This window comes from Castor canadensis, chromosome 9 (genome assembly GCF_047511655.1).
Source record: "Castor canadensis chromosome 9, mCasCan1.hap1v2, whole genome shotgun sequence".
Lineage (NCBI taxonomy): Eukaryota > Metazoa > Chordata > Mammalia > Rodentia > Castoridae > Castor > Castor canadensis.
This window is the reverse complement of record NC_133394.1, coordinates 53,375,235-53,400,087: the sequence shown is the minus strand read 5'-3', so window position 1 is coordinate 53,400,087 and position 24,853 is coordinate 53,375,235. Positions and strand designations below refer to the sequence as shown.

The 24,853-nt window shown below is 35.4% G+C and overlaps 1 protein-coding gene across 1 annotated transcript in view; it reads left to right on the top strand.

The window, feature by feature from the left end:
* Positions 1 to 24,853, top strand: part of LOC109676405 (uncharacterized) — a 96,572-nt gene that overhangs the window by 8,972 nt on the left and 62,747 nt on the right. The window contains exon 2 of the mRNA XM_074041113.1: positions 24,253 to 24,490. Coding sequence (XP_073897214.1) covers positions 24,253 to 24,366 — 114 coding nt within the window. The 3' untranslated portion in view covers positions 24,367 to 24,490. The remainder of the gene's footprint in view (positions 1 to 24,252; positions 24,491 to 24,853) is intronic.

Sequence of the window (24,853 nt, the reverse complement as noted above, 5' to 3'; positions counted from 1 at the left end):
ATATTTCAAGATAATTTGTTACATTAGGGCAGAAACCAAGTAACTGAAAAGTTTTCAAGTAAGTATATGTTCTGTGACAGTTAATGTAGATTAGTAAGGTTTGACTTTTGGCTAAACAGTGTAGAAATGTGATTATACAAAGTGCAAGATAATTCACAGAACTTCTAGCATTGAGTCACACTGCTGTGTGCTAATAGATGGTTAATCTTTGTTGATAATGAAGAGAATGTGGATGTTGATAGAGTTCAAAGGAGAGCTATAAGGTTGATATATTCTCCAACATTTGGGGTTTTCTTTATGGAAAAGATTCTGATGAAATCCAGAAAATTTAATACAATGTTGTGAAGACAAGTGAATAGTTTTTATATAAAGAATTGTGGACTGGCCTGTCTAGCAAACATAAAGCCTAGAGTTCAAATGCCAGTACTGCCAAAAAAAATTCTTACTTCATTGTGTCAGATATTTGAGTATGACTGATGTTTTTCCTTATATTTGGAGTGAGTTATTACAATGTTAATTATTTTCTTTTGTGATGTTGAGAGTTGGACTCAGGGTCTTGTGCATGCTAGGCAAGTGTTCTGCCACTCAGCTACCCTCCTAGATACCTTGTCTTAAACTCAAGCAAATGAAAACCAAGTTTTCTTACAAGTGAAAAAACACATTTATAAGTCTCTTTGTCCTCAAATACATTGAAAACATTTTTCTTAACTTTGACAGTGGCTCCTAATTATGTATTTTTATAGTGATGTTTTTATTTTGCCCATTTATTGAACATACTTATTGAGAACATTATTGGCTTATTGGCTACTTATACCAAGAACTTTGTTGAATATTGCATGCTAATATGACTAGGGCAAGCTCACCCTTGGAGAGTACCTGTCTAGTGCAGAGGTAGACTTCTAAATTGGTAATTACAGTATGATGTGGTGAGTGCCAAATTTGGGTAGTTACCTAAGAAGGCATTTGTTTGGGGTTTTCTGCATCGTCAGACATTCTATTACAGACTATTGTAAATACTCGAAATTTTAAACTTAGTACTCAGAATTTCTTAGTTTATTGTAGAATTTTTAAGCTCCATGAATGTTCACTGGTTAAAAAGCAGCAAATAGCCCTATATTATTATCGAATATCTTCCTGTGTTGCTCCAAATAATGAAAATGAAGTAGGTGCTTTCTGATGATAATGCCAGGTTAAGGTATGGCTGTTGATAGATAGTTAGGGTTTAAGTCATAAGCAATGTCACATAGACATATTCCAGTTTAAGCCTGACATAAGGAAACCTTCCTACACCCTGTGTCAAATTATGGGGTGATAATTGTTTTAAAGGAGTGATATAGTCCTCAGACAGGATTAACTGATGGAACAAGCTTTGTTTAGGATCTGCAGGTGGAATTTGGAGGAATTGCTATGACCCAGTTCCATTTCCTTATCTGAGTTAAAACAATTCTTGCTGAGATGGGGGTGGTGGTAAGCCATGGTGATGAAGGCTTCTCATTGTGTTTAATTTGAACTTCCACTACAAGGGTCATCCTTCTGCTGCCTCTTATAAATTAAACATTAGCAAAATTAGAAGAGGAAAAGGGATGGTAAAAGATAATTGGGGTTTGAACCAAAAAAACAAACAACAACACAAAAACCTGAGAGTAATAAGAAAAAAAAAGTGAAATAGGTTTTAAATAAATATGAACTTTCATCATATTTTATTTATTTATTTTTTTTATTCATATGTGCATACAATGCTTGTGTCATTTCTCCCCCCTACCCCCACCCCCTTTCATCATATTTTAAATATATATAGAAGTAATCATCTTTCTGCTCAGAATTTGTCTGCATATTGGTCCATCCTTTCCTCTGTTCTTCCTGTTCAGATAAAGAGAATGATCCTCTTTCTGTCAAAAGTGAATTCCTGTTTGCATATATGTTCTGGATTGAAGAGAGACTTTTAAAATCTTAAATATTTTTAGTAATACTATGTGCTTTAAAATTGTATGGCTTCATGGTCTTCTCTAAATCACAGGGTCGTCTTTCTTGGGAATAAAAATTGTCCTCTGATTTTTTTAGGAGTACTAATAAATTAGTGCCTTGGTTTGGGCTGCCCATGTAGCAAACCCTGGAAAAGGATTCAAGTGCAGATAGTTTGTTGGGGAAAGGATATGGGAAACACGGGTAGGGAAATTGGAAAGAAAGGAAGGGGATGGAAGACAACAAAGGGCATTGTCCTGGCAGTTACCTACCACTGTGGGCGTCTGGAGCTCACTTACACTGGGGAACCTTCCAAGAACAAGTGAAGTATGTCTCTGGGTTGTCCCAAGTCTAGAGTAAGAAGATTTGATTCTTTATGCAGCAGCTTCCCAGCCATCATTTACATTAATCCCTGTTTTGTCCTTGCAGCGCAAGGCAAGCATGACCCTGCAGTCAGAAAGCATCCATCAGCAGCGTGTCACAGGTGTTCATAACGAGCAGCCTTTCTGTGTAGAGGTGAATGCCAGAAGTATGTGGGCAAGACTCCAGTAGCAGAAAGGTGTACTGTCTAATATCTGCAATATGTCAGACATATTCTAAATGGTGTACTTGTGTGAATTGGGGTTTGAACCAAAAAAACAAACAACAACAAAAAAACCTGAGAGTAACAAGAAAAAAAAGGTGAAATAGGTTTTAAGAGGAAGCAGCATAGAAAGATTAGACATTTTCCCTACAATCACACAGCTGTAATGTCAGAAATGTTTCTTGTACCCAGGAAGGCTAATACACAGTCTGTGCTTTTAATCTTTATTATGGACTGCTTCTACAATCATATAGTTCAAAGTAGGACCTTTTCATTTTAATGCTTTTCCTTTATAAAAGTGTCTCCTCTTTCTCCCTTCTTCCAGACTGTTTCTTTTCAGTGTCCCTTGCCTTCTTCCTTGATTGTAGCAATTATTTTCTCATTCTAGAACATCATGGTATTCCTCCTTTCGTTCTTACACTCAAAGCTATCATATAAAATAATTCTTGGTGAGGTATTAACTCATTTCTGAGGTTATGTGATGAAGACTCCTGAGTTTTTTATTGCTCAGTGAGTATTTTCACTGACATTTTTAAAACAGTATTTAGCACTAAAGAAAGAATGATGCCAGAGAATGTCAAATTACCAGGTTGGTGGTTTTTAGATTTGCCAAGAGATGTGTGCTTTGACAAAAACTGCCCCTTTTCCATATCTTATCTTTAAGCCACAGTGCTCCCTTCTTCCTTGAAAATAATGGAAATATTACATGTTAATTGTAAGATATTTAAACAAAAACCTGAGTGTCAACAATAAAAAGTTCTGCTTCACTACTGCTTCTCTTTCATTCAAAATCTCTTCCAACTGCCCTACGCAGAGGTAAGCACTCTTATGGCTTTGCTAATATTTTCTAGATTTGAAAAGTATAGGGTATATTATATGTAAGATATATTACACACAATGCACTTTTTTTTTAAAAAGAAACTTAAGTGAGATAGTATACATCTTGCTTCTTACCTTGGTTTTTCCTGTTAACATCACATATTTCCTAGATGTGTTTTGAATCAATCATTTAAGGTTTCCCATTCTTTATAAAAGACTGTTTGTTATTTTATAGTGAGAGTCTTCTGTAACTTAACTGTGTTCCTGTTGGTTGACATTTTGCCAGTTTCTTGGTGTATGATGCATAATGCTGCAGTTATGGTCCTTGAGAAGGCATCTTTGTGCCAGAAATATTTTCAAGGAGTGGAATTCTAGAATAAAACTGTACAAGACAAACCGTGTATACCCATTTACCTATTTACAGTTTTTATAGTATCTGATAAATTGTTCTTCTCAAAGGTTACTGCTTTATGCTTATCAATTCTGTATAAGTGCCCATTTTCCTAAGCCTCTGCCAATATTGTCGCTTGCAGTCTTTTTAATTTTCACTTATTTTATTGATGAGTAACAGATGACGTTTGTCTCTGATTGCTACTGATACTATTGTGAATTGTATATGTTTTACTCATTTTTCTGTCAGATTATTTGTATCCTATTGATTTATAGGGTGGCATTTTTTTTTGAAGGACCAAATGAAGATGTGAAATTTTGTCTCTAAAAGTTTGAGGCAAGTATGTAGCTCAGGCTGGCCTTGAGCTTACTCTGTAGCCCCAGCTGACCTGGAACTTCTGAACCTGTTGCCTCAGCTTCCCAAGCACTAAGATTGCAGGGATTGGAGGGATTGCAGGGATTACAGGCATGAGGCACCACACCTAGTTCCAATACTGGATATTTTCGTTTTCTTCATCCAGAGGGAAAGAAATAAAATAGCTTGAATGCAGTATTCTTAAAATAGTTGTGGGCAGTTAGTTTTTCAAAATAATGTTCTTTTAAAGTTTTTCATTGACACATATTTGTTCATATTGAATGGGATACATATGATATTTTGATGTATGTATGTGTAATGTCAAATCAGTAAGAATATTTACTTCAAACATTTATCATTTATTTATGGTGAAAACATTCAAAACCCTTTCTTTGAGCATTTTTTAAATATAGAATATATTATTATCTGCAGTCACACCCTATGGTACAGTAGAACACCAAGTCTTGTTTTTCCTAATTGCAACTTAGTACCCATTGACCAACCAGAAAGCTATTTCTTAAAATGACAGTAGGAGCAGTGGTGGTAAATTACAATAGTTGATAAAGGTATGGTTTGTACTATGTTTGATTCAACTATTTAACATTTTCATGCTTTTCTTTTTTTTGTAAATTACTGAAATAAATAGCTGCCACAATTTCTTTTCTCATGTTAGGTAGTAGTTTGGAAATGATTACTGTGGAATTAAGGAAGATCACATAGATGAATCATGGCAATGCAGAGAGAGCATGTTTAACAGCATGTAGAGCAGTTACTTTCTTCACTATTAGATAAAATGCCATTTCAATGATACATTTGGACAGGGTGGCTGTGTTCAAATATTGTATTACGGATACAGTGATTCAAACAGTCCCCGTTAATCATAATCCATCAGGAGAGAGAGGCTAGACGGATTAGATTCAAGTCATAGGCATGTTTGCCAGGAATAGCATAGACGTGAGGCTGTATTCTTAGATTAAGAGGTGTAAAATTTTGATTTATCCTGTTACTGGTGGTGTATTTATCCTATTACTGATGTATTTCTCAAAGCCTCTCTTTGTCATTAATAAGTCTTTTGAAGGGAGTTATTCTGAAGTGATATCCTGTTGCTCAACAAAATTTAGTTGATTATTTATATTGGTATGGACTCATAGATTCCTGTCTTATTTAATGGCTATTAATGCATTACTGTCATTCCTGATTTTGCCTGTGGGAGACTCTTAAAGTTGGCTCTGTGTCCTTTTCACATGTTGCCATGCTTCTTTTTGAGAAGTTCTTTCTTTTTTAGAAAACAAGAGTCATCTTTACTTTCTCTGCCTTAGTTGTGAAATCAGCCATTTCTTCAACGGGCCCTGATTCATCTTGGTAGAAAGTAGTTTTTAGGAGCAAAGTTCTCTGTTCCTGTTTACTAGAATGTTGCTGCTTTCTAGTGAATGTATGTGTAAATACACACATATACACATATTTTTGTAGCTCTATTTCTGTATTCATTTATATTGAAAACTATACTTCCAGTTGTTGTCTATCACCAGAGTTCATTCTAATTTTCTTCCTCTGTCCTGCAGCAATGAGTAACTTCTTTCTCATTATCTGTACTATATTATATTGATTAATCCTCCTCCTCCACACACTGCATGTGCCACCTCCCAGTATATGCTCTCCATTACACTTCTCCCATACACTCCTCAGATTGGTCTTCCTCATAGAAGCCCTTTTTACCCTTTTCAGGTCTGATGCTTTCCTCATTGGTTATGGCTGATATTCTGCAATCTTCCTTGACAAATGCTCTTCTCACTGTGCTCAGGCTCTTGGTCTTCTCATGCTCTAAGAACTTGAGCTGGATTTCTTCTTGTCACTCTGCGCCCTGCTGTAGATGCTCTTCTCCCATGCAGGCTCCAGTACCTTGCACATGGTCTCTTTCCTGTAAATATGCTTTCACTCTGACTTTGAGACTCTGAGTTGCTGTCTCTGCTCCTAAACAGTCACACAAGTGGATACTTAATTTATTCTTACCAGGTTTTGACATCCAACTCTAGGTTGCTGAAATGCTTGTCCTGCTCTAATTGATGTACAAATGCCTCCCTCCCTCCACCTCACCTTCTACCTTTTAGAAGGTAGGGTAGAAGAAAAGGCAACAATCAGTTTTTTTTTCTTCTGTTCCTTCATTTGCTGCATAAAGATTATGCAGTAGATTCTGTTTTTGTTGTTGTTGTTTTTGAGACCAGATCTCACTGTGTAGTCCAGGCTACTCTTGAGCTAGGGATTCTCCTGCCTCAGCATCCTGAGTGCTTGGATTATAGGCTTCTTCTACCAAGCCTGACTAAGATAGATATTTCTTATTAGATTTAAGCATAATCATGTCTCTCTTAGTAACTGAACCTTAGTCTGTAATCATATTAAAATGATGAAGTCAGGACATTACAAATACAATCCATTGTCTTATATTTTAGATGGAAATGTAGATATATTTTGTTTATTGTATTTTTGCATTTTCATCATTGAAGTAAACAACTTGATTTACTTAACCCTGTTTATTCAATTCACTTTCCCCCATTTTCATGATTTCTCTTGTAATTTTATGAATCACTGGTTCTAAATTTAGTCTTTGGCCTCTTTTAGGCCTTTAGATGCTATACTAGAAAATCTTCAGTAGTGGATCGAAAGAAGAATGACAAAATTGTCCCTAATATCACTCAACTTGATGATTTTTACAGAACACAATTCCAGTGTTGTTTGGCTCCTTGTTGGTAAATAGAATATGTTTTCTTATACTTTTTGGATATTCCATATGGGTTAGCAAGTTTGAGATTTTAAGCAGTGCAATGCTTACAATATTTCCTAAAAATAGAAAAGAGATTTTAATATGTCTCTGTTTCTTGAGTAGTGGCTCTGGAAACTGCTCTGGAATGCTGTTTGCATTTTCATAGTTGCCTCCTTATTTGACTTAGGAAAGATGAGAAGAGGAAACAAAATTGCAGTTAGGTAATTTTTCCTGTTTTAGCTCACCTTCCCCATTCCTACCTAAATGTATACCCAAACAGTTTTGTTTGTTTTCTTAAAAAAGTAATAAATCTTCATAGTAAGTATATTTTACATTAAAATAGAATAAAATAGTTCAAAATAGTGTATAGTAGAGAAGGGAGAGGGAGGGAGGCAAAGAGTAAATGAATGCCTATGAAGGAGAGGAAGAAATACAATAATACCAAGGAAGGAAAAGGTTACCATAGGCTTTTTTTTTTTTTTTGTAGTAAAAATAATAGCAAAGTTTGTTATGAAAGAAATTTAGTATAACAGCATAAAAGTAGGGAGAAATGGGGGAAAAAAGGAGAGAAACATTTCCTGATCCATGCCAGAAATAGACATAGAAACTTCCCATGGGCTGTTACTGTGCAGAAAGTTTTCATGAATGAATGGTATTTTGTTTGGATTTTGGCATAAGAACTTGAAATGTAGGGAGGAAAATAGGACAGGTAAGAAAGAAAAGAGTAAAATATTCCCAAACATCTTTGTGTATTAGATACCATAGATAGAAATTTTGTATGTATTATCTCAATGTGAATTCAGAGCAGGCTTATGAGGGTAGGCTTTACTTTTTTCCTCTTAACATGTTGGATAATGTTACACAGCTGGTTTTTCCTGAGTTCAGGACACCATAGGATATGGGGAAGGAGGACTATGGATACAAATGAAGTTGTATACAAAAGGAATTATAATGCTTTATGATTTGTAGATAAGATTGGGTTACCACTTAAACTTCAAGTTCTATAGTTTCTATTTGGTAAAGCAAACTATTGTGAATTTTTAATGAGACCTCAAAAAGTAAAATGAAATATCAGATATTAGTAAGAAATAGAACTTCACAAAACATCATTGAAGGATTACCTTCTAAGTTTAATTAAGAGCAGAATCCTTCCTTATTTTTCATCTGTCCCCTTTCCTATCACCTAGAATTTCTGACTTTTTCCTATTCTATAAACCCCTTTCTGTAAGCAAAAATAGTAATAAGTAGAAAAATGTTTTTGACATAATTTTCATGAAAAACTAGCTAAATTTAGAATACTGTTTGCTGTAGCATATTTAATGACATTTTTCAAAAGTAGGTCATTATCAATTATTGCAAAATACCTATGATAAGGTGGTCTTAATATGACTTTAGACAAAAATTTCTACTTCTATTACTTTTTTAAAGCAGAGATTGATTAATCAAAAAATAGCATCTTTTCTGATTAAAAACATCATGTTTTCTTTCTTTCAAGTGGTTGTAGCCTGTTTTGGGAAAATGTTGATAATGAACTTGTATATGAACTTTTAGTGTAATAAAGGAGAATGTTTTTCTGAATATTGAGAAATACTGGCCTTCTTTTTCCAGAATATAATTACATGTATTTAGTAACTGAAATAGTACAAAGAATGAAAAAGTAAACAGAAAAAAAGAAAGCAGATACTTGAAACATTGTTTCAATCTGATTGGAATCTGTGTTTTTCTGGCTAATGACAGAATAGCAAAAAGAAAGTTGGGTAAGGTAGACTCAACATTTGATTTTAAAATTCCATGTATTAAATTGTCAGAGGACATATTGTCATATGGAAGGAAATCTTATTTCTGATTTTTTATCGCAGTAGTACCATTTTGTCTTGCTGCTGGATTGCTTATCTCATATAATTCTTGGAATGTTTGTTTTAACACTGTTCTTAACAGATTATATAAGCATGGCTGTATCTGTATTGGTAAATATGTGTTTACACAGATTGATAAAGTGTTTACACTAGCTTACAGTCCCACCAGCAGTCTTTTTCTCCACATCCTCACCAACATTTGTTGGTGTTATTGATGCTAGCTATTGTAACAGGAGTGAGGTGAAATCTTAGTGTGGTTTTGATTTGCATTTCCTTTATGGCCAGGGATGGTGAGCATTTATGTGTTTTTTGGCCATTTGGACTTATTCCTTGAAAAAGTTCTGTTTTGTTTAGTTGCCCGCTTCTTTATTGGTTCATTGATTTTTTGGGGGGAGTTTAGTTTTTTAAGCTCCCTGTATAGTCTGGTTATCAGTCCTTTGTCAAATGTATAGCTAGCAAATCGTTTCTTCTACTCTGTGAGTGGTCTCTTCAATTTAGAGACCATTTCTTTGTTGTGCAAAAGCTTTTTAATTTCATATGATACCTCCAGCGTTGCTCTTTTTCCTCAATATTGCCTTGGCTATTGGTGGTCTTTTATGTTTCTAGATGAACTTTAGGTTCGATTTTTCAAGCTCTGTGATGAATGTCATTGGGATTTTGATGGGAATTGTTTTGAACATGTAGATTGCTTTTGGTAGTATACCCATTTTTAATATGTTGGTTCTGAAAATCCATGAGCATGGGAGATCTTACTACTGTAGTTTTCCTTGATCTCTTTCTTCAGTGGTTTGTAGTTCTCCTTGTAGAGATCCTTTATATCCTTTCTTAAATTAATTCCTAGGTATTTGATTTTTTGTGTGTGTGTGGCTATTATAAATGCGATAGTTTTCCTATATTCTTTCTCAATCTGTTCATTGTTGGTATATAGAAAGGCTTCTGATTTTTGTAAGTTGATTTTGTATCCTGCTACATTGTTGAAGCTGTTTATGGTGTCTAGTAGTTTTTTGGGTCTTTGAGGTATAGGATCATGTTGTTTGCAAATAGGGATACTTTGTTTCTTTACTTGTTTGTATTCCTTTTATTTCTTCCAGCCTTAATTGCTCTGGCTAGGAATTTCAGAACTATATTGAGTAGGAGTGTGAAGAGAGGGCATCCTTGTCTCATTCCTGACTTTAGGGGAAACAGTTTCAGTTTTTCCCCTGGTAAGTATGATGTTGGCTGTAGGTTTGTCACATATATCCTTTATAATGTTGAGGTACATTCCTTCTATTCCTAGTTTTTTTTAGACCTTTTATCATGAAGTGGTATTGAATTTTATCAAAGGTTTTTTTCTGCATCCATTAAGATGATCAAGTGGTTTTTGTCTTTGTTTCTATTAATGTGCTGTATTACAGTTGTTGATTTGCATATGTTGAACCACCCTGGGATGAAGCTGACTTGCTCATGGTGCATGATATTTCTGATATGTTCTTGGATTCAATTTGCCATTATTTTCTTGAAGATTTTTGTATCAATGTTCATTAAGGAGATTGGCCTATAGTTCTCCTTTTCCTATAGTGTCCTTGTTCAGTTTTGGGATGAGTATAATACTGGCTTCATAGAATGAATTAGGGAGTGTTCCTTCCCTTTGTATTTCATGGAAAAGCATAAGGAGTGTTGGTATTAGTTTTTCTTTAAAGGTCTGATAGAATTCAGCAGAGAATCCCCTTTTAACATTTCTGATTTTACTAATTTGGGTCTTTTCCCTCCTCATTTTAGTCAGGTTTGCGAGGAGCTTATCAATCTTGTTTATTTTTTCAAAAAACCAGCTTTTCGTTTTGTTGATTCTTTGTATGGTTTTTAAGGTATCTATTTCATTAATTCTGGCCCTTATTTTTATTATTTCTCTCCTTCTGCTTGTTTTGGGTTCTGCTTGTTCTTATTTTTCTAGGAGTTTGAGATGTAGCATTAGGTCATTTATTTGGGAACTTTCTGCCCTTTTAATATGTGCATTCATGGCTATAAACATTCTCTTTAGACTATCTTTGCTGTGTCTCATCGGTTCATTTCATTAACTTTCAGGAACCTTTTGATTTCCTTTCTTATTTCTTTCTGTGATCCACTTATTGAGCAATGAGTTTTTCAGCCTTCAATTATTTGTGTATTTTTTGTTTTTAGTTCTACTTTTAATGCACTGTAACCAGATAGAATGCAGGGAGTTATTTCTTATATTCGCTGAGGCTTCCTTTGCGCCCTAAGATATGATCTATTCTGGAGAAAGTTCCATGGGCTGCTGAGAGGAATGTGTATTGTGCTGTTGTTTGATGAAATACTCTGTAGCTATCACTCGGGTCCATTTGATCTATGGTGTCATTTAATTCTAGGATTTCTTTATTGATTTTTTGTTTAGATGATCTATCTATTGGTGATAGAGGGGATTAAAATCTCCCATTACCACTGTGTTGGAGTCTGTATGTGCTTTTATGTCCTACAGTATCAACACAGGTTGATAATTGTTACTTGCTTGTTATTTGCTTTTGATATATTGCCCCATTTATTAGTACGAAGTGTCCTTTACCTTGTTTGACCAATGTGAGTTTGAAGTCTACTTTGTCAGAAGTTTTGCTACTCCTGCCTGTTTTTGGGGGCCATTGACTTGGTAAATCTTCTTCTAACCTTTCACCCTAAGCCAGTGTTTATCTTTTAAACAACATATTGTAGGATCTTTCTTTTTAATCCAGTTTGCCATATGGTGTCTTTTGTTGGGGGAGTTGAGTTCATTGACATTCATTGTTAATACTGATAAGTATGTGGTGATTCCTGCCATTTAGTTGTTTTTGTTGTTTAAGGAGTTGATTGTGCGCAGCTGAATCAATGCTACTCTCTGATTACTTGTCTTTTCTTCTGTGATTTGATACTTCCTGTCCTCATGGATTTGTTTGCTTTCATCTTTTGTGTGTGTAGAATTCCTTATAGAATCTTCCGTAGTAGTGGCTTGGTGGTCATATATTGTTTCAGTTTCTGTTTATCGGGAAGATTTTTATTGCTCTATCAATTTTAGATGATAGTTTTGCTGGGCAGAGTATCCTTGGACTGAAGTTATTTTCATTCTGTGCCCATAATACCTCATTCCATGTTCTTCTTGCTTTTAAGATTTCCATTGAGAAATCTGCTGTTACTTTGATGAGTTTACCTTTATGAATTATTTGTTTTTCTCTCTTTCAGCCTTCAGTATTCTTTCTCTGTTGTCTGTGCCTGTTGTTTTAATGATAATATGTCATGGGAAGGTTCTATTTTGGTTAAGTCTGTTTGGTGTCCTGGAGGCTTCCTGTACCTGAATTGGTAAAACTTTGTCAAAATTTGGGACATTTTCTGTTATTGTTTTATTGAATATATTATGTATCCCTTTGGCTCGTACCGCTTCTCCTTCTTCAATGCCCATGATTCTCAGGTTTGGTCTTTTGATGGAGTGGGTGAGTTCTTGCATATTCCTTTCACAGCTCTTGAATTATTTGACTAAGATTTGTTCCGTTTTTATTTTAATTTTTATTTTATCCTCGAACTCTGAGAGTCAGCCTTCCATTTGTTCTAGTCTGTTGGTGTGGCCTTTCATTGACGTTTTTGCTTAACTAAAGGGACTTTTTATTTCCAGGATTTCTGTTTGATTCCTTTTTCTGAGGTTTTCCATATCTTTGTTCAACTCCACTTTAATATTTTGTGTTGTCATCTTTAGTTCATAAATCTCTTTCTATTTTGCCCTTTGTTTCAGTTTGGTGTTTGTTGAAGTCCTTTCTAAGTTCATTTATTCGTTTCTGTGTCTTCTCATGTTCTTTATTTTTGGTGTCTTGGAAATTCTTGAGTGCATCTTGTACATTCTTTTTAACCATGTCTTGTATGTTTTTCATGAATTTCTCGGTGATATCTTCCATGATTTCTTCTTTGAGGGTTTTTTGGTTGTTGTCACTGGGTTCCTTAGTGATATTTATCATTGTTTTGTTGGGGTCAGGGAATGCCTATTCATTTCTACATTTTCCACTGAATCTCGTATTGAATTTTTTTTTTTTTTTTTTTTTTGAGGAGAGTGATTTCCATCCCTACTACTTCTTCCCATCACTCCACTTGGTACTGTGCAAACTATGTTCTTGTTAGGCTAGTTGGTCATTTGAATTGCCTGTTTTCTTTCCCTTGATTTAACTTTTGTGTTGTGACTTACTTGGTTGTTAGGTAGGTTGATGTGCTCTTTCTGTCCCTGACCTGGAGGTGTAATTTAACAATAACAAGTTGACAGATTCAATGCCAGACCAGTTTACGTACTATACAGAAATCCCCTTGTTTATAATCTCTGTAAACAGTGGGTGTTGGTGGGCAATGGTTATTGGGCTAGATATAGAAATTTGGGAAATTGGTTAAGGTGGCACTAAAGAAGTGTGGGCATGGGCAAAGGGGTGGTTTGGCCAGGGAAGATGTTTGGGGGCTGCTGGGTTTTGTGGCCATTGTGTGTGTTTGGGTATATTTCTGATGTTGTAGTGGAGGGTGCTTGTGTCAGGGATTTTAGGGGCCTGGGGTTGTGTACAGTTGGTACAGTAGGCTAGTCAACAGGTGGTCAGTGTGTAGGAGGGAGGGGTAGTGCAGTGACAGGTTTGGGGAGGATAGGATGGGGAGGTAAAGATAGGGAGAGTGGATGAGAAGGGGCAGAAAGAGTACTTTCTTCCCACGAATAATGGATTGTAACATTGATGGGCGAAAAAGTGAAGGGGGTAAGTATAGGGATAAGTAAATAGTGATGGTAAGTTAATACAGAAAAAAAAAGCACAGATAAACACAACAAAAAAACACCAGGTACAGGGACAACAAAAAGTTCAGTCTTTTGGTAAAAGTTCTGGAGTTATTCCTTAGGCTTCCAATCCTGGTATAGGCGTACAAGCCGGAGCTCTGATGTCGTCTCACCAGGTGACTGGTATGTGAGTAGTATTTGGTTCCTTCTGTCCACAGTGTGTGTTGTAACTGGAAGTTGAGGTAATTCTGCCAGTTCATGCAGGGTTGTCAAAGCTGTTGTTGTTTTCACCAGGCGGCAACTGTTGCCCTTCAGCTGCAACTCTGTTCAGTTCCTGCCCCCAGTTATGTGGGGCAGTTCAGTTTTGAATGCTGCCCTCTGTCCCAGGATATCAGCTCTGAGATCCACCTCTTGCCCCGCTTTGGGAGTTTGGCTTGTTGCCCCATCCATGCTGTCAGCCTTTGTTGCTTTACCCATGTTCGTTCACTGAGAGTTCAGCACTGAGACTTTGGGTCCTTGCCCACCCCAGTTCTTTGGGGAAGGTTCAGCGTTCTACCCCCAACTCCACTCTTGGTGTTAACATTGCAGTTAGCTGTTTGTGTTTTTCAGTTTTGTTAGAGGGGGTTGTGTGTGCCCAGGGGCTTTGTGGATTATATTCCTAGGGGTGGATAGGGGAGTTACCTGTGGTGCATGATGCTCACCTGTTCATGCTGCAGATTCATTGCAAGCAGCTTGCAACCAGCCGGTGGGAAGAAACTGCCTCTTTTTTCAGTGTGGTGTAGCATAGGGATGCTTTCCATGAGCAAGGGATCCAGGATGTCTCAGAGTTTGATTTTGATTGATGCTCTGTCTTCTGCTTCTTGGGAGAAAAGAGAGAGAGAGAGAGAGAGAGAGAGAGAGAGAGAGAGAGAGAGAGAGAGAGAGAGAGAGAGAGAGAGAGAAGAGAAAAACGCTCTGGAGGCTCTTTCCCAGGGCCAGACACACCTTGCTGGCTGTGCTACGCCGAATTTTTGCAGTTGTTAGTGCAATTAAAGTCTGATTTAAGGGCCAGTCTGAAATTTTGTGATGGGTTTATTATTTTAGCTGGAAGCAATCAGAATTACCCAAGTGTAGTTCTGACATCTCAAGGTGGTTTCTAGAGTCATGGAGCTTAGGATCCGATTCCCTGCCCTAACCGCCATCTTGGATCTCCTGGAGAAAATATTCCTGATTTTTTTTTTTTTTTATTTGAGTGTAAGCTATGAAAGTGGCATTCCAGTAAAGATACCTTACTTGTTTATACTCCATCAATGACTAAACCTCATTCCTAAGAGGCAAGTCCTTTTGAGTTCAGTCCCCGCTTTTTACACTCTCATTTCACTTTAAGCCAGCTCAATATTTCTGCCTCTTGATTTAGTTTGTAAAATCCCAGCCAGTTCATTCCTTAGATAAGAATTTACTTTAGGAGCATAATTTCCTCTTCATTTTGTGCTTCTATTAATCTTACAGGCTGTTTGTTAGATGGTTAGACTTAACCTTTTTTTTCCTCATGTTTAGTTAACATAAGCTCTATTGTTACAGTGGAGATGATACAAATGTCCATTATATATGTAGCTGACTTATGATTTTAAAAGTAAAAATTACCTTTTTCTATATTTATATTAGAAGTTTTGTTATAATTTTTAAGCCTCTAGGGATATTCATGTGAATAGATAAAATTGCAGGGTGTTGGTTAGAATGGTTTGACCTGATTCTCCTCATCCTGTGCTGTTTACCCAGGATTCCATTGAACACAGTTTGTAACATTTGATCTCAGTACCCCCTGTCAATTTGGAAATTTTCAAAACTCTGTATTTTTCACCTGGATGCTGGTGGCCCATGTTTGTAATTCTAGCCCCTTCGGAGGTAGAGATCACAAGGAAGCCAGCCATGGACAAGTAGTTTGTGAGACCCTATCTTTATAAAACCCATCACAAACAAGGGCTGACGGAGTGGCTCAAGTGGAGTCAGAATGCCCTCTGAACAAGCATGAGGCCCTGAGTTCAAATCTCAGTTCCACCAAACTAAAAACCAAAAAACTTTCCATTTTTCAAATGAAGAAACGGGGGGAAGGGGGTGGAGGCCAAATAATGTATACACGTGTAAGTAAATACAAAAATGATAAAATAAAAAAAAAAAGAAACAAATTCCTATAATTGTAACTTGTAGACCCAGAATAAAAAGCTAGGTCTGATGACATCTAATGTTTCTTATAGTATAAAACAGCCTTGTAAATTCTACTCAAATAAGTTTGGAGCTTCTTATAACTACTGATTGCAGTGTATGGGAGGAATGAAAACATCTGCAGTGTCCAGAAGAAACTGAAAGTTTTAATTTAAAGCTAAGCTTTAATTAAGTATTGACATGAGGCCTATAGCCTTCCCACCCCCTGTGGTGTGGAGTATCAAACCCAGGGTCTCTTGTTTGTTAGGCAGTGCTTTCCCACTGAATTACACCTCAAGTCCTGAGGACTACAGTCTTAAATTATTTTGAAAGAAAATAGTCACTTCATTTTATATTCTTGTATTCCCTTTCCTGGCTCTTCCTCTCCCTCTTTTGTTGTTGTTGTTGTTGTTGTTGTTGTCCTGGGATCAAACCCAGGGCTTCATGCAGAGAAGGCAAGCAGTCTAGCACGGAGTCAAACCCCAGTCCTTTTGTTTTCATTTTTTAGTTTAATTTATTTCCATATATGCATATATATTGTACCCAGTTTGGAATGTTGTCTGAGTCATCTTCATGGCTGTAATACCCTCTATTACTCCTCCTCACCCCTTTCCTCCGACCCTGTATTGTTCAACAGTACAGTGTGTTTCGTTACATCTTATTCCTATACAGGTGTGATGTATTTCAGAATTATTCACTATCATTCTTTTCAGTTATTTTCATAATCCCTTTCATAGTCTTGTCTAACAATCCAACTTTTGGAAAAATGTTTGATATATGTGTATGTATGTACATATATATGTATATGCTTGTGTTTGTATTTGGATCTGTCTCCTACATATGAAAGAAAACGTGACATGTTCTGTACCTAGCTTATTTCACTTAATATAATGTTCTCCATTTCGGTCTATTTACCTACGAACAACAAACTCATTCTCTTTATGACTGAATAATATTCCATTATGTGTATATATTTGTTCTTCTTTAAAGGTCTGGTAGAATTCAGCAGTAAATCTACTGGGTCCTGGGCCTTTCTCTTTTGGTAGACTACTGCTGCTTCAAATTCATTGCTTGTGATAGATCTATCTAGGTAGTTTTTATCCACTTGGTTTAATTTTGGTTGGTTATATGCATCTGGAAGTTTCTTCTCGATTTTCCAGTTAAATAAACTGGAAGGTTTTATAGAGTATAGGTTTTCAAAGAATTTTTAGAGTATAGGTTTTCAAAGAATTCCCAAATGATCCTCTGGATTTCATTAGTCTTTGTTTTGATATCCTCTTTTTCATTTCTTATTAATTTGTGTTGTTTCCCTCTTCCTTTTAGTCAGACTTAGTAAGGGTTTATAAATTTTAGTTATCTTCTCAAAGAATGAACTTTTTGTTTTGTAGTTTATTTGGTCTATATATTTTTAAATTTTAGCCCCCCTCCCCCTTTTCTTCTTTTTTTTTGCTATACTGTGGCTTGAACTCGGGCTTCACCTTGAGCCACTCCACAACCCCTACTTTTATGAAGGGTTTTTCGAGATAGGGTCTCGCAAACGTTTTGCCTGGACTGCATTCGAAGAACCTCAATCCTCCTAATCTCTGCCTCCTTAGTAGCTAGAATTACAGATGTGAGCCACCTGTGCCCAGCTTTTCTGTGTTTTTAATGTAGGTACTCCTACCCATAAACATTCCCCTTAGCACTGCCTTTGCTATATTCCATAGGTTCTGGAAGGTTGCATTTTCCTATTCATTAGATTTGAGGAAATTTTTGAATTCCTCTCTTACTTCTTCAGTGTTCCATTGGTTGTATAGCAACATCTTGTTCAGTCTCCAGGTGTTTGAATATTTTCTGCTGTTCCTTTTGTTGCTGAGCTCTAGTTTTATTACATTTATTGGTCAGACAATATGCAGAGGGTTATTTCATATTTTTAAGAGGATAATTAAAAAATGGCAGACATTTACATACTATTTGTTTGGAATTGGCCCAGTTATAAATGCTTTTTATAATACTGTGATTGAGAGACTAGTATGCAGTTACTCAATGTTCTGGCAGAAAGTCAGAAGTGTCAAATATATTTTAAAGAGTTTAAAATTTCCATTTAATGTGGCTGATTCAATTTGCACCAAAGGAGGCAAATGAAAAAATGCAAAATCTAATTAGAGCATTATGTACTTACAACACAAAGAATATTTTAAATTTATCCAGATCCCTCAGATCCAGAAGTTTTATTCCTAAGCTTTCCATAGTTACTTTTTTTTTCTTTCATTCATATGTGCATACAATGTTTGGGTCATTTCTCCCCCTTCCCCCAACACCCTCCCTACTCCCACCCCCTCGCTACCAGGCAGAAACTATTTTGCCCTTATCTCTAATTTTGTTGAGAGAGTATAAACAATAATAGGAAGGACCAAGGTTTTTTGCTGGTTAAGATAAGGATAGCTATGCAGGGAGTTGACTCACATTGCTTTCCTGTACATGTGTGTTATCTTCTAAATTACCTCTTCTCAAACTAACCTTCTGTCTAGTTCCTGGTCCCCTTCCCATAGTTACTTAACAAATACTTAATTAAGTGTAAAAGCTTACTAAGGGGAATAAAATAAGATTTCTTTCCTTAAGGAGTGAGACAAACCAGAACCATTCATCAATTTTTAAAGAATACATATATGAAGGAGAGTGGTAGGAAATTCATTAACGAAGTAGTGGTGACTATTTACAGAAATATAAGTAGACCTACCTTTCATTTTATATTTTTAAAATTTTCCCAATTTAGCCAAATATGTGAACTGTTTTCTTATAGTGTATATTTTATACACACATTAAAAAGGATATTAAAGTAGGCATTGATGCTGATTACTAAAGATAGGTAAAATTAATTAGTGTAACAGCTGTTTGAATAAAAAGTGAATTATTTTCAGATAGACAAGAATTTGAAAGAACAGTTTAGATTGACTAATTCATATATAAGGATAACTGATGTTTTCTGAAATTTTAATTTTTCCCTAATGAATTATGTCTATAAGATAATCTCAAAGTAAATATGGGCTCTAGGAAGTTTCTGTAATAGAATTAAAGTCAAGGTTCTAAAGGAGAAGGATGTTGCATTACTTTGGAACTGGAATGTTGTCTGAGTCATCCTCATGGCTAATGAAATCATTCAGAATCAGAAATTGGGATGGAAAAACAAATGAAGAAAGTCAGTCAGAAATCAAACACCCTAGTAAGTATGGAGGATAAACCAGGGGCATAAACAGATGGCAGAGGCTAGGAAATTTGGATGATGGTTTGAACTTTGAAAAAAAGAATTTTTCCATTGGGATGAGAGAGTAAACCTAAGAAAGGATATGCCAATCAAGTATGAAAGGAGAAAATTTCTTCCTAAGCTTCTAGACTAAAGTAAAATTGTTTGAATCCTCTCTTTCTAGACATTCAGATTGTCACAAGAGTGGCCTGTCTTTCCAAACACAAAACAGTGAGGGGACCTAGCACAGTTGAAAATGTGGACTTGGATCTCATTGCATGGATGGCACTTGTCCATTTAGCTTTGAAGCTTCAGAAAATGGTCACTGAGGCTTGTATAGTGACAGAGTTAGAAGGATGCCAAGGAAAGCAATGAATAGCCCTCAAGTTTAGGATGTAGAAGAAGAAACAGGAATCTTGTTGCAGAGAATGAGTCCTTAGAGTGAATCTAGAACTCTAGTGTTGTACACATGTCTTTGCTTCTCTGAAATTCAGTTAGCGATTTCAGTGGAGTGATGCACTTCCATAAGCATGTAGGGATACATACTTGTGTAAAGGTATTTCTCTGCCAGAAAGAAATGTTAAATGACTAGTACAACCTAGTGATAACAGTTTTAAAGGGGTCAGATATCCATAATGTTATATTTGAAATGTTTTTGAATGAACACAGGAAGATGATAAAGTACTTTGTGAACCTAATAAATCAGGTTCTTTTTAGATATAAACAGATACACAAATATGCCCTTTTCAAAGCAAGAGGTAGTATGATTCAGAATAATTATTATTTTACTTTACTTTCAGACACTCAGGTAGGGCAAAGGGTAATCTTTGTTTTAAGTAAAACAGTTACATTAGGCCTTTTTTCCTTCATATGAGTAATAATATGTACTGTGATAGGGTAAGAAAAAAGCCACAGTAAATGATGGCCAATAAATTTGGTTTTTGTGACTATTTAATTTCTTTCAGTTGTTTTGAAACCTTCTGAGTCATACAGGAATACATTCACAGGATTCAATGCCACTCTGCTACCAAATGTAGACACCTTTTGTTTTTAGGAACATTGGACTTCAGAGAAGATATGATCCTAGCAAGAAAATAATTTTAATATCTCAATGGGAAGGTAATTTCTATTTGATATAAGTAGTAGCCACATTTTCTTATTAACTTTTGTATTTTTACAAATTGACAGGCTTATTTCTATGACATTTTTGTAGCTTGTTACATGTAAGCCTTCTGAAATATATTTGTTAATATTCGCATTCAACATTTACATACTTGACTTGCAGAAGTGTACTTTTTATGGTTTTGTGGGTTTCAGTTTTTTGTATTTATAATTTATGTCTAACCTTCTTCCTAAGTTGACTTTTACCAAGTAGTATTTGGTATTAGGAATAGAGTACTAGTCATATTGAAAATATAACCAGCAGAAACAAATATGAAGGAATACTAAATGTAACATGGTAGAAGTTAAGGCCATCTTTTACTGCCATTGTGCATTTTCATGAGTAGTTCTTCAGTTGCTCTACTGCTTGAACAAGCAATAATTTACCTAGTAAATTCCCAGAATTTGATTTTGACTTTGGGTGATCTTTTGAAAGTGCGTAGAAATAATGAAATATGATCACCAGTGGTATTTATGATGAGGTTTCTGCAATATTTTGAATTCCATCCTATTTTTGCCTTGACAAGAGATAAGTTAAAAGTAAAGTGCACTTGTATTCAATATATAACTAAATAAAATACATTTTTTTGTTCAAACTCTTCCATTTACGTTTTTAAATAATAAAATTGTTTTATTAAATTCTGTGGAAGAATATATAGAAATATGTGGCTTCCTTAAATTTCATGTCCGGTCAAAATATCTGCTGATTTTTTAATAACACGGGGGACATGGAAATTGGCTTCATTTTATGTGTGTAGTATTAAGATTTAAACTTAGGTCCTCTAGCTTGCTAACACACTCTCACAATTTGAGCCACACCTACAGCCTTTTTTTGTTTTTAATCATGTTTCAAGTGAGATCTTGTGTTTTTTCCCCTGGGTCAGCTTCAGATCATGATCCTTCTACCTTTGTCCTCCTGTGTATCTGAGACCACAGATACATGACACAATTCCTGGCTTGTTGATTGAGAAAGGTTCTCACGTTTTGCCTGGACTGGCCTCAAACCATGATCTTCCTAATCTCCACTTCCTGAGTAGCTGGGATTTCAGGCATGTGCCACCACTCCTGGCGGAGTCCTTGTTTTTCACAATAGTGTGGTACCATAATGACATAAGCTGAAATTGTGAAATGATTTTGAAAGTTAGTGAGAAATTTTGTTTTGAGATCTTGAAAAATGTCAAGGGTTGAGGAAGGCAACCCAAACAATGTGTACACATGTGAGTAAATGTAAAAATGATAAAATAAAAAAATGTTTCTCAAAACATTCTTATTGTGTCAGAAATTGGCAAAAATAAAATTCAGTAACATTTTTATAATATAAACATTGAAAATTAAGCTGCTTTATATCTTTGTATAAAGAGTACAGAAGAGTAGTTGAATAATTCTTTCCTTCTTGTCATTTAACTTACACTACAGAATGAGCATATTTTCTGTGCATTGGCAAAATGTCCAAATGTCATAAATGTAGATCACTTCCAGTATTTTACCCTTTATATTTTGAACATCATAAAATAGGTTCATATTCCTTTTACCCTGACACTTTTGTCGTCATCACTTCCACTGGGGAGATCGTCGCCCTTCCTGTCACAGCAGTTTCCTCTGTAGTCAGTAAGTTCCCCTTCCCTGAGCTCTGGCTGCACATCTACAGTCTTCTGAGAAGTGAAAGTATCAGCATTTCCATCATCAGCTGCTGCTTCTATACCTCCCTGTATGTTCAGTTGAATTTCACTACCAGTGCTATCATTTTTTATTCCTTTGCTTCATTTTCATCTTCGTCCAGTTTGGTCTTTTGACTCTCCATTTTTTGTGAAATGCTATGGAGATTTATCAATGGAAAATAAGACGGCAACACAGTGAACTACATGCTTTTCTGCCTAAGAGTTGTGTAAAGCTTTGAGTAATCGCTGGCAGACTTTGAAGGAAGTGATGATATTGGCCAATGATTTTGATGTTGTTTTTGTAGTAATTTGTGGGCTAAAGAACTAGTAGCAAGTTTGTGCTTTGTTCACAGTAACATTAGTTAACGATTTGAATCAAGTTGTTAGGGGATCCTACTTAGGGTTACAAGAGCAGACCTAAATTTGTATTTCTGTTGCAGTATCTGGCTTTCAGATAATGAAAGTTGTTTCAGGTGGTTCTGTGAATATTATTGCTTTGGAGCCTAACTTGCATTCCCTTTAGTTTTTCTTGTGTTCTTTTCTGGTGATCCTGGGGTTTGAACTCAGGCCCTCATGCTTGTAGTTTTTCTACTATTGCACCAGATCTGAGTAGTCCATATTTTTATAGTGAACTCATGGTTAGCTGTTGTTTCTCAGTGGTCTTGTGATTTCACTTTAAGGGGTATAATAGTTATAATATTACGAAGAACCTACTGTAAGCCAGGAACCTCAAAGCAATTAATTTTATTTAATTGTCTTTAGTCTTATAAACTGCGGTGATTTTATCCTCAAGTTATAGAAGTTGAGGTTGAGAACGATCAAAGTATTTGCCTAAAATTTTTAAAATCATACAGTCAATAGAGGTGCCTGAACCTATACTCCTTCTGTCTTAGCATCATGTTTCTGTAGAAAGACATCACCATTTCCATGTTTTTAGTATTCAGTATCTCTCTCTGTTGGTGGTTGTACAGGTCCCTAAAATAAGTTGGAGAAGAGCAGGTGAGTTTTGAATTGTCAAAAGAATGAAAGGGAATTTGCCTGTGTGTATATGTGTGTAGTAAAGTGCCAGTGTTTGTGGTCTTAGCTCTCAGCCCCAGCATTCCTCAGCACCCTGCCAACTTACATAGCAGGATGCTTTGAAGTTCTCACCAACTATCTAAACAAATTCATTAATGTATTCATTCATTAATAAATACATTAGTTTATTTGTTCACATTCTGTGATTCTGTATGCTGCCTTAGGACATTCTTTATTGCGATGGCAGCAGTTTGGAGGAAAATGAATGGTTACTTGTAAATACTGCTCATTATGGACAAGAGGCAGGTGGAGACATGATCATGGGGAATCATATTGGATATCAAAGTACTCTGTCAGAAAGGCAGTTGTCAGTGTTCCATGTTGCATAAGTAAACTTGAGAGATCCTAGAGATCTGTGGACATCCTAGGGAGTACTAACAAAAAGCGAATTGATGAATTCTAGAACTGTCAATTCTCATTTACTTTGAGGTCATTGAAATTTATGATGCTTAAGTTTAAGAAATTGTGTTCATAAGTACATAAGTGTTCACTTATGTACCATGCATGGCTTTGTGCTATCCTTTATTATGAAATTATTGTATGTTATTCCTGACTGGATTTCATACTAAATAAATATTTTAAAGGGCAATAAATTTGACTTTTACACATTATTGCTTGTGTCTGTAGTCATTGTTCATTGTTTCTCCATTGCTTTGCCTTATTTCTGATCTCAAATGTCATAATAAGAAAATATAAAATGTAAAAAATGGTTATTATGTTTCCTTTACTCTATCCTGTAATCTGAAACGTTATTCTGTCTTTTGATGGTATCATCAAAAGTCAGTGATTTTTCCTCTGAAATTGTAGTATAGATCTCATGTAATAATAAGTTGTGTCTGATGTTGACTGAATAGTAAAAATGTAAACACATTTTTTCTATAAGCATTCTGTAGAATCCAGAAGGCATTCATATATCTTAATTTTAAAATGTGCGTAAATGATTTTTCCTTGTTATATTTTTAATGGAGTTAGTAGTTAAAAAGTCAGGCTTTGGAGTTTGACTGATTAGGTTCAAATCCTAGTTTCACTGCTTTCCACCTGTGTTTTCTTATTTGCAAACTGTAGATAACAGTACCCAAGGATTTTGTAAGACAAATGATAAACACATAAAGTGCTAAGAACCGTCCCTGGCACTCAAATAATTAATGTTAGTGCTGGTGTTGTTATTAAATGGTAGTAATGTCAGTAGTGGAATAATATTACAATCCATGTACATAATGATAAAGTCATAAAATATGTAATGGGATAAATCTGAGTTTCAGTTCCAGTTTTACATTAATGATATGAATCACCTTGTTAGTGTAACATTCCCAGCATCTCTGTTGTTACTACTTCTTCCTCTTTGTTCTATAGGTCATGATTGTTAAATTGGTATTTTTCATTGAGTAATTTTATTCACATTTATTCTGGTAATTTTATTCAGTAAAGTGGTAGCTGTTAGTGTGAAATTTAAAGATTATCTTTTTTGATTTATAGCCTCCAGCCTATGAAAGAAGATATTGTAACCTGCTACCTTGTGAAAAAACATCGACAAGTGTTAATCAAATTCCTATTGAAACAATGAATTTCTTCCATTACCAGAAGGCTTAGAAAGAATCAGCTATTGTTCTTCAGTCCAGTGCCATGTTAGATGGGATCTCCATTGGAGCAGCACATTCACCATTTTTGAAAGCAGAATGCATGATGGGAAGAATGAAAAGTCATGGAATGACAGGTAACATCGAATTTTAAAATCTAGCCTCTTAAAATTTATGATATTTTTAGGAGAAAGCAATATTCCAATGAAAAGGTAAATTTGGTTTCATAATAGTCTAAGTCATTTTGATCAAAACAATTTTATAAAAAATGTTCTTCAGTCAAGTCAAAAATATCAGTGCAACTCCCTGAATGGTTAGAATGGTCAGTGCACCTCCCTGAATTGAATAACTTTGAAGAGTTATTCATTTGTATGTATCGGGCACCATTTCTCCAATTGAAAGTTAAATTTCAATAAATCAACCAGGTTCTATGCCTGTTAGGTTTTTATAGTTTCAATTACTTGGTTTATTTTCACATTGAGTACATGTAGCTTAATTAG